Raw genomic sequence first — 10,769 nt, 5'->3', positions numbered from 1 at the left:
AAAGAGGAAGCTCACCTGTACCGGCGCTTCTTGCCGTCTAACGAGCAGCGAGCGACTCTGCGGTCGAATGGGCAGCCCCAGCAGGAGGAGGAGAGAAATACTGAGAGAAGGAAGCCTAACAACAATCTCTTGGGAAGTGTCAACCATCACACACAGCTTGTGGGCGTGAGGAGCCTAAAAGATCTCCTAGGAAGTGCCAACCCTCACACACAGCTCCTGGGCGGAAGCACCAAAGCATGATCGATCGTTTTGTTGGCTTGTCCTTCCTTGGCGCAGGTGAGGTCCTATGCCTATGATATCATCATATCTTAATCTGTTTCATGCTAGCTGCTCCTTGTTGCATAGATAATCCTAAATTATATTTTTTTATTTACTTCCAAGCTGGACATGGTCGCAAAAACAAATGTATCAATATGGAGCAAGCCGAATACCGACATCCTCGATCACAAGTGTATATCGCACTTGTAGAAAAAAAAAAAAAATACTCCTTCTGGTTCTGGGAATTATCACAAACATGTTGAAGCATGTGGATTATGGAATGATCATCTTATCGTGACGGCAGCAACAGAAGCAGTGAACCATTCCATGAATTCATCTGTTGCAGCTCGAGATGCTAAAAGGGAATTAGTTGAAAACCAAACTGTCATCTTCACTTACTCAAACCTCAGTAGTTGTATGTAGTATCTGATAAAAGTGCAAGAGGAATGGGCAAAAACGCCACCAAAACTGTCCCTACATCGCAAATCATTTGAGTTGCATCAATCAGTCACTGCACTGCATCAACACCTCAAATCTGCTTGCTTGTCCATTGCTCAGACTAGTCACAACATGTCTTGGAGATGCTCAAACAAAAACTCTGAATTGACTTGGTTGCAGCTTTAAACAATCACAAAAGAGTAGTCTGAACCCTGCAAAACAAAATTGTTTTCCTTACTTCTGAAACCCCAAACACTGTCTTAAACAATACGGGCAGTAAGCAGGCTTCGGGCTGTGAACCAACTCCAAGCACCAGCAGCTCCACATCAGAAGCATATACTGTATTAGTGAGCTGCTTCAGCAAATTGTTTTCGGTACTCTTGAACCCCAAACACTGTCTTAAAAAAAAGTGCGGTAAGCCGGCTTCAGGTTCTCAAATCACTCAAAGCACCAGCATCAACATGAGCAGCAGCACATATACTTAAATAATAAAGAACATTCCTTAGCTAAACTCTGCTCATTGTCCAAACTAATCCTAATTTACTATCAAATGTATAACCCTGCATCTGAAAGTGCAGCTTCCTGCCGGCCACCATCAGAACTAAAAATGGCATTTAGTTTAACTCTGTGGCAGTAGAAATGTGTCACCTGCAACCTGCTTCAGCAAACTAGCTAATAGAAAAAAATCCTAATTTATGATGCTACCTGCTCCTTGTTGCATATCTTAAATTATACGTTTCCAAATGTTCTCTTTAGTTGTCACTGAAACCACAGAGTCATGCTCTGCTGGTAAAAGAAAGCAGCGGATGCTACTCCAATAACCACAGAAATGGCGAAAACGACAGTTTGATTCCTTTCAGTAATCAAAGGCATCAAATGCTTGCTTAACAAGGCAAAACCGAATGCCACCGATTTGGCTTGTAAGAGCATCTCCCCCTGGGGGCGCACCGGCGCTAAACCGCGTGCTGGGGGCGAGATGCCCCCCAGTCGTGGCGCCCACGCTTTTTTAAAAACTCACAAACACGACGCAAATTAAACCAAACTTCGGCGAGTTCGTTCATATTTAAAATATTTTACAAAAAAGAAAAAAACGCTATTAGTCTGCTCCTCGCCGCCCGCCACCCTTGCAGTTCTACATGCCGAGGAGGCTGTAGAACCGCGTGTAGTCGCCGCCGCCGCCATCGTCGTCGTCGTCGTCGTCGCCTCCGCCGAGGCCGCCATCCCTGCTGTACCCCTCCCCCGGTTGGCGCGACTTGTTGGACGGTCCAGCGGCGTCCTCGTCGTCGTCGCTGTCGAGGATCACGACGTCGTGCTTATCCTCGCGCCCATGTTTGCGGGCGGGTATCTCCTCCAGGGCCCGACGCTGCCGGACCATCTCGTCGCGGAGGTAGTCGTCGCGCGCCCACCGTAGGGCGTCCTCGTCGGAGAAGCCGCGCCGGGCTATCTCCTCGTACTCCAGGGGGAGGCTGGGCTCCGGTTTGGGAGCGACGAGGACGAGGCGTCCCGAGGCGGGGGTCGAGTCGGTGATGCGGACACCGGAGCTGCGGGTGCGCTGGCTGACAGGCGTGTCCTGGGGCTCCGGCTTGACGGGGCGGAGGCATGGAGAGCCGGTCGACCGACCGGACGAGGAGGACGCCCCGAGGTCCACGCGCCTCGGCGTCCATGAGCACCCACGGCGGCGAGAGAAGGACGGGGGCTCGGGGTACTCCATCCTCGGCGTGTTGCCGCCCTCGATGTACTCGAAGACGGCCTCCAGCGTGCGGTCGGGCACGCCCCATCATCAGCGCCGCCCCTCGGAGTTGAGCCTGCCGGAGGGCACAACGCCGTTGGTGGCCTCGAGCTGCTCGGTGTGGGGCCGCAGAAGTACGGCTCCCAGAGCGGGCTGTCGGGGACGTAGCGCGGCCCCTCCCTCGCCGCCCGCCGCAGGGAGGCACGGATACGCGCGATCTCCGCAAGCCGCGCTGCCCCGATGAGCGGTGGTGGCACCTAAACCCGCCGGCGCTGATTCTCCACGCCCCGGGCACCCGCATGTCCGGCGGGACCGGGTACTCGGCCTCGAAGAGGAGCCAAGCTTCGTCCTCGTGAAGGTGGCGGCGGGCGAAGCCGTTCGCTGCCGCGCCGTCACCTGGGAATCGTTCGGCCATTTCTTTAAACTGGGGACGGCGAGGGGAGAGGGGGGAAGGGGGAGAGAGGGCGCGTCGGCTGTGGAGACTCTGTGCGTGCCACTGGCGCGCTGGGGGTCGGCTTATATAGGCGGAGGCGCCGCGCGCATGCGTGGCCGCCGCGTCTACGCGTGGCATGCGCGGGGACGCGCGTTGTCATGCCTTCACCGCGCCGCCCGTGAGGCATCAATGGCGGAGGCTGACCGGCGCGGCAGCGCGCGGTAGCTTTGGCATTTATTCGCCGCGGAAAACGAGGCGATGAGGACGACGAAGCGGCGAGAAGCGAGACGAGTCGCTGGCAAGATGGGCCGCGGCTCTTTCGCATCAAAAACGATTCGCCCGGCGCCCTCGAGCGCCCCCCAGCACGCCGGGTTCGGGTTGGGTCCGCCAGCACCAATTTCGGCCCAAGCGGAGCCCTTGACGGCGCGACTGGGCCGATTTTTTAGCGCCGACGGCCGAAATGTCGTCTTGGGGGCCTTGTTGGGGCGCGGCTGGAGAAGCTCTAATGCACCCTCTCAGCACCCCACACCTCAAATCTGCATGACCATCAAGAGACAGGCAGATGCATGCTACAACTTGGTTGCAGTTTGAAACAATCAAAAGGCAAAGCAAACACAAAATACTTTAGCTTGGTTGGTTGCAGCTTCATTTTGGTAGCTTGGTTGAAGTTTCGAATAAATCATTAGAATTACTGTTGTCCTCTGTTTCGTTCAGAAATTAAGCCTGTTAGTTAATCCAGAAACCTCACAAGGCAATAATTAGTTATTAATATGGGTTGCAATCATCATAGCATAAAATTAAGTCTGAACCCTGCAACACCGATTAGACTGTTCCCTCAGAAAACCTAAAGGGGCCACTTTTGTTTGGTGCCGCGATCTGAAGGTCAAAAAGAAGAAGCTGAAAATTAAATTGTTTCCTGTGTTCCGAAGGCTTTTTTCTGACAATCAAACCGAACTGTTCAATTTTACTACTACTTAACCCACCCAAGCTATCATGGGATGCAAAGCGTGAACCACGTCGGCGGCGGCTTGTTCCGGTGCGGCCCAAGGCCCTCGACCTTCTCCTCCCTGCCGTCCTTCAGGATGAACACCCCGGTGCCACGCTGGTTGTCGGGTAGTACAGTGACAGGTCGTCCACAGTGTAGTAGACGCAACCAGCCCTAAGCTCAGGGTGCTCCCTCGTCGACACGCACAGCAAACCATTCACCCCGACAAACAGCGCGGCGTCGCCGATGTCGTCCACCTCCTTCCATTGTTTAGCAGTGGCGTCAAGGACTTGCACCTTGAATGTCAACCGATGCGTGATCTTATCAGACTGCTTGAGCACTACCATCGGCCGACCGTCCGGCGGTGTCACCAGGTGTGGTCGCACCAGGGCTGCTTTGGCGCTACCACCACACTGGTGAACACGGCGGTACCATCGGCACCCTGCTCCCACGCCTCCAACTTGCTGGAGTAAGTGATCGAGTAGAACCTGCCCTCATGGTGGACGACGTCCTCGATGCTGTCGCATGAGGGTGGCCTCGGCCACCTAGCACACTTGGTGCTGGCCTTGTTGATGCCATGGCACGAGGGCACTAGCTTCCATAGACGGCCCTCCGCCATGACGAAGGCCACGGCGCCGTACCGTAGATCAGTGATGAGCATGGCAATGGCGGCGGAGTCGGAGAGGACGACCTTGCAGTAGAAGTAGCGGCGCATGGAGCCGGGGGTCATCGCTGCGAATCCGTCAGGGTACGGCGGGGGCCCCCCTGATGAACTTCTTCTCCTCGAACGAGAAGACGAAGCCCCCACGTTCGGCGTCGATGCAGGGAATGGTCTCGATGGCCGGGAGCGTGCGCTGCTCGCAGGTGACCGGGTTGACGAGGCGCAACCGGGCGAAGGCATCGGCGGTGACGACCCACCCGCGGGAGAATGAGGATCCCAAGACGAGGTGGTCGGCCCCCGGGGCGCGCACGACGGTGGAGCGACGGTGCGCGAGCGAGAAAAGCGTGGCCGTCTCCGGGTCCGGGGTGTTGCCGGGCAGGACGAGCAACGGCGCCTCCAGCATGCGGAGGGCGGCGGGGAAGGCGAGATGGTCGAGGAGGCCTAGGCGGTCTTGGATGTTGGCTAGCATGTCCGGCGGGAGGCCGGAGACGCTGGCTGCGGCGTCGGCCTCTGCTCGATCTCGCGGCATTGGATTAGGGATGGAGAAGTTAGGGATTGGAGGGAAGATGGCATGGTCTGCGTGGTCCGATTGAGGATCAACGGTTAAAACTAATTGACTAGCCTTCCTTATACCCTAATAAGTTGGAAAGAATTCCTTTTTTACATAAATTGGAAAGAATTCCTTATATAACAATAAAAAACAGACAAGTTGCATCCCGACCTAATTGTACATGGAACCATTAAAAAATATTATTGCTTCTTTGGTCATGTGAATAATTTTGGTCTCAACTTGCATCAGGGGTAAAATTCTCTGTATATGTCATTTGACACTGTTAGTAGTCGAAATGGATGCAGATATGTTGGGACAAAGTGGTCCTCAATGGTCCTCATAAAGGTGGTGATCACGTTCTTGTGCTTGATAGGACGAGGAAGAGGGGCGACTTGATGGAAGAGGAACTGAGCGCCTTTAGCGGCATGACTGACCTTGTTAAGGAGGTGGCAACTGCATTAGGGAGAGCAAGTCAGTCGACGTCCACCCTGACATGTACACCGCCGACATGGATCAAGGCGGCTTCAGTCCGGAGCCTCTAATGGTTGCTCTTAGCCACTTGTTGGACGACACGACACAGGGCATGTGCTTGGTTCATTGCCATGGGGGATGCTCATAGGGTGATCTGGCTTATGACCTAGTTAGGCAAGCACTACGACCAGCGTAGCTTCTAGTGCTGGTGACGGCGTGCATGATGGTCGACAACTATGACGATGCACATTTTGTGGTAGCTAGGGCTTCAAAAAGTTGGCATGTATATTTTGATGAGGTGGTATATACTAAGCCATCACGCTAATGACGAATGACGGTGCACTACACCAGGGGTGGCCTGCGTGCTAGGAAGCCCGAGAGTGGGCCAGCCTCAGGGCCCCGCAATGACACAGACCCCTTAGGACCCCTCCCCCCCCCAATCGCCTATGGCGAATGACAATGGATTGGACTGAGGACACCGAAAGATTACTCACTGAGGATGGTGTTTGGCAGGAGATCATTCGTAATAAATATGTTGGGTCCAAAGCAATCTCCCAGGTCTACTGGAAACCAGGTGACTCTCATTTTTGGAGTGGGGTTATGAAAGCTAAAGAATTCTTTTTCCAATTTGGCACTTTCTCGGTTAGGGACGGCTCCCAGATTCGATTCTGGGAAGACACCTGGCTCTGGACTACTTCTCTAAATGTGCAATACCCAATCTTATATCGGATAGTTAGACATAAGTTTGTCACGATTAAGCAGGTATTGGGACAAGAACACCCGGATATTTCTTTTCGCAGAACGATTTCTGGACCACGTCTGACTGCATGGAACGATTTGTTGACTCGTTTGGGAGCTGTCCAACTGTCGGCTGAATCAGACATCTTTAAATGGAACCTGCATCTGAATGGAAGATTTTCGGTTAAATCCATGTATGATGCATTGGTTCATAACGAGGTTCCATCTGATAATAGAAAATTGTGGAAGCTTAAGATTCCTCTAAAAGTGAAAATTTTCCTATGGTTTCTCAACAAAGGAGTTATCTTAACTAGGGACAATCTAGCTCGGCGAAACTGGCAAGGCTGCAAAAAATGTGTTTTCTGCAATCATAATGAATCCATTGAACACCTATTTTTTGATTGCAACTTTGCTAGATCGGTATGGGCAATAGTCCAAATTGCTTCGAATCTATATCCCTCCACGCAGCGTACGGAATATGTTCGGCAATTGGTTGAGGGGAATAGATAAACAATTGTCTAAGCACATTCTTGCGGGGGCGGCTGCCTTATGTTGGGCGTTGTGGCTCACCAGGAATGATATTGTTTTTAATCACAAAAGTGTTTCATCTCCTATGCAGGTAATTCATATATGCTCGCGATGGCTCCGTATGTGGTCTATCCTGCAGAGGCCGGAGGACAAAGACTTTTTTATGATGGCTTCTACCCGGTTGGAGTGCTTGGCCAGGGACATTTTTTACCCCCATGGATGGCGGTGTGACCTTCGGATTGGACCGGCATCACCTTAGGCCTCTTTTATCTTTTTTCGCTACTGCTGGCGTTTTTTGCCTTTTTATTTTGGCTTCTAGTACTTTGAAACTTTGGCTGTGTGCATCTAGCTATGCAGAGGCCGGGTGATCTTTGATGCGGTTGTATCAATTTCAATTCAATGAAAAGCCCTTTATCGAAAAAATGTCTCTTCCATGTACTTTGTCAACTCCTCCCCGCCTCCGTAATGAGAAGCAGTGAAGTACAAGGATCGTATAAATACTCCTCTTTCTTGAGAAGGTTGTAGGAAGCTATAGGAACCATTTAGCATGGCAATGCCCAATACCAATAGCATGTTCAGCTTTTCCTGTATTGTCGTCCTAGCCCTAGGCAGTAGAACCTGTAGTTGCTTGCAGTTTACTTATCCCAACTTCAACGCAATCAAGATGGATAATTTCACCTTCAGCACAGGCTCAACAATTGCAGATGGTGCCTTGCAGATCACCCCAAGTACCGGAAACATGCGCCACCGGTCCGGGAGAGTGGTTTATGCAAGGGAAACCCTCAAGCTGTGGAACAACAAGCGCATGGCGCCCACCTCGTTCAGGACAGATTTCCTGCTCAACATCCAACCCGGTCAGAATGGGGCTGGAGAAGGTATGGCATTTGTGCTCACAAACAATCCATCGTTGCCCAGCAACAGCAATGGCCAGTGGCTTGGCATATGCAATGACACGACAGACGGCACGAATACGGACCCAGTTGTAGCCGTCGAGTTTGACACGAGAAAGAGCTATGAGGATGACCTTGACGGCAACCATGTCGGCATCGACATCAACAGCATCAAATCTATTCGACAGTACCCGCTTAGTAATGTTTCCATCATCCTCTCAAGTGGGTCTGATGTATGGGTCAGTATTAGGTACCACGGCACATCAAAATTGTTTCAAGTATTTCTAGTCCAACACAGCATCCGTGGGCGGTATGTCTACCAAGGAGATATCTACATTGATCTATCACAGCTTCTGCAGGACAAGATATATTTGGTATTTGCAGGTTCCACTGGCAACTTCACCCAACTGAACCAGATAAAGTCGTGGAACTTCACCATGATAAATGAATAAGTCTGCGTTTCTTTGGCCTTCAGGCGGCAATTAGCGGCAGATAGAGCTATCGGACGTCGGGTTGCTCTTCACGTGTGGGGCTCGACAACACAACAGTTTCTGCTCCATGACCTCTACTTCCCTCATGAGGACAAGTGAGTATTGTGGAAAGTTGTAGTATTGTATTGAGTGTTGAGTGTTCACTATGGTGTGCTTGTGAAGTTGTACGTTACATTCTTGCTTGTTTTCTGGCCGAATAATTTTATACATGTATCAGTTCTTTTTAATCACTTGAACAGGACCTACCAAACCAATGCTCAGATGTTGTCTTATGATTTCTTAGCATGTCCCTTTTTTTCTTTCCTTTTTAGCCCGCTATACATTTGTAATATACCAAAACAGACTCAGATAAAATGGAAGACATTCACCTAAAAAAAAGATAAAATGGAAGACATATTTTTAAGAGATTACTTGTTGATCTACATTAAGAAAGAGATCGCAATAGGATTCTAGACAGAAGCAACTATTGATAAATTCAATTGCGATGAAACATCGTGTGCGATTCAACTAAAAATTGTTAGTGATGACCATCATTCAATTTGTTGTGCTCGATGTTTGGCCCCCTTGCGTGTATTCTCTGGCTCCGACATTATTCTTGAAGAAATTTAGGGTTTCAAAAATAATAACTTGGTGATAGTTTGTAGCTTACCGACTTGTCCGAATCTATGTGGCTGTAATCGGAAATGGGTGAAGCTTCTGACGGCAGCTGAAGTCTGAAGCTTTTCAATACAGCCAACATCTTCAATTCTTATATATTTCGTACACCTTGTTCCACCAATGTTCTTAAACAAATAAAGGGTTCGAGAAATACCAGCTTGCTGCTAGTTTGTAACTTACTGACTTGTCCGAACCTATGGTCGCTGGAAATAGGTCAAGCTTCAGGACCAGAAGCTATTGACACCCAACCTGCTAGCCGCCGCAACACCACCACACCGTCTCGACACAATTTCACCTCCGCTTCACCCCTTTGGCCATGCCGACCAATCGCACCCACCTGGTGAAGTACCCGCACACCGGCTTCTTCCACCACACGCCGGTAGCGCGCCACCCAACATCTCCATTGGACTAATCCTGGTTCGAAGCCGTTTGAAGTATTCCGGGGACACAAATTTGAACTAGTAACTACCATCAAACGAGCTGTTTGGTATGCTAATGAGAAGCTCAGAGGATGATAAGCAAGGAATTTACCATGTCAGAATTCCTGCAGCTAGCATGCCAATTCGCACTAATACTGAAATTGAATAGTGGTGTGTAGACTTGGCAATCTGAGCCTGGTATGCTTGTAAGGGGGCGGTGGCCTCGCCAGATCTCCAGCTGTTAGAAATTCCAGTGCAAAGTTAGTAGCTTAACTAGCGATAAAGTTCACACGGAAAAATCTCTAAACCGCAGAGGACACGAACTGGTCGTTGCAACAGATGATGAAGACCTCCAGCAGCTTGCGAAGACTGGCGTGCTCCTGGAGAAGTTGAGCTGCGTTGTAGCAAGCTGAGGAGATTCCGAAGACGTGAACATTTCCTGGGAAATCTGCCGCCGACGCATGCGACGGCGATGGTGGCTATTGCAACCGCGACCTCCTTACAAGTAGCGAGCGGGGACCAATGGGGATGCGCCACTGCCGCGGCGCTGAGCCCCAGAGGTGGGAAGAAGGCGGCGGTCTCTCGGCTAGTTTTTATCATTTCCTTTTTAGAATAGAGTTTGCTAGATTAAATAGGAGTTTTAGTAAAGCACATATGATTAATGGTGTTTTGTTTATCACCGTTTGAAAGAAGCAAATCAAGTGGCACGTCATTTCGCAAAATATTCTTACGAGTCCCATGCTGAATTTGGTTGGTATGGGCGTCCACGAAAATTTTCTCTTATGTAATCCATGATGTATAACTCCTAATAAAGCGTCACAGCACGGAATTTCAAAAAGTAAGAAAAAAAAGAGTCATCCTATTAGCGACCTTTTTGTAGGCCTGACCACAAACGCCACGCCTCCCTCCTCCCCGTGCATGATTTGGGCCGGCCCATGTGCCCTGTTTTTCCTTTCATTGTTTTTGTTCTTTGCTTCACACTATTCAGGATTGTTTAAAAAAAATCAAAAATCTTCAAAAATTTGAGAATGCTCTTGGAAAATTTTCGTGCATTCAAACATATTTTTAATATTGAATACAATTCTTTTATGAATAAAAGTTACCTAAGTCAAAACAATTTTTTTGCGCATTTTAAAAAATATCACGAATTCAATAAATGTTTATGAATTTCAGAAATATTTGCAAATTTAGAAAAGTGTTCATGGATAAAAATATTTTATAATTTTAAAAATGTTTATGAATTTGAAAAGAAGGTCCACAAATTTCAAAAATATTCGTGATTTTGAAATAATATGCTCATGAATTCAGAGAATGTTCCCCCACAAAAAAAAGAATTCAGAAATTGTTAATGACTTTCGGAAACATTGTTCATGAAGTTAAAAAAAGGTTCATGGGTTAATTGTTTTTCACTAAAATCAAATAATGTTCGCAGGTGTTAAAAAGTCTTCATGAATATCAAAAGATTGTTCGAGAATTCAGAAAAAAAATGAATTTGAAAAATATTTCCAATTATAAAAAATT

The 10,769-nt window shown here is 49.1% G+C and overlaps 1 protein-coding gene across 1 annotated transcript; it reads left to right on the top strand.

The window, feature by feature from the left end:
• Positions 1 to 7,344: 7,344 nt before the first annotated feature.
• Positions 7,345 to 8,133, top strand: LOC125523049 (probable L-type lectin-domain containing receptor kinase S.5). Its single transcript, XM_048688085.1, has one exon. The coding sequence runs from the start codon at positions 7,345 to 7,347 to the stop codon at positions 8,131 to 8,133; it is 789 nt and encodes a 262-aa protein (XP_048544042.1).
• Positions 8,134 to 10,769: the final 2,636 nt, after the last annotated feature.

This window comes from Triticum urartu, chromosome 7 (genome assembly GCF_003073215.2).
Source record: "Triticum urartu cultivar G1812 chromosome 7, Tu2.1, whole genome shotgun sequence".
Lineage (NCBI taxonomy): Eukaryota > Viridiplantae > Streptophyta > Magnoliopsida > Poales > Poaceae > Triticum > Triticum urartu.
Note: the sequence above shows the minus strand (reverse complement) of the source record. Positions and strands in the feature narration are given on the sequence as shown.

Coding starts and splice junctions, on each gene's coding strand:
- LOC125523049 (XM_048688085.1), top strand. CDS start 7,345: ATGCCCAATACCAATAGCATGTTCAGCTTTTCCTGTATTGTCGTCCTA.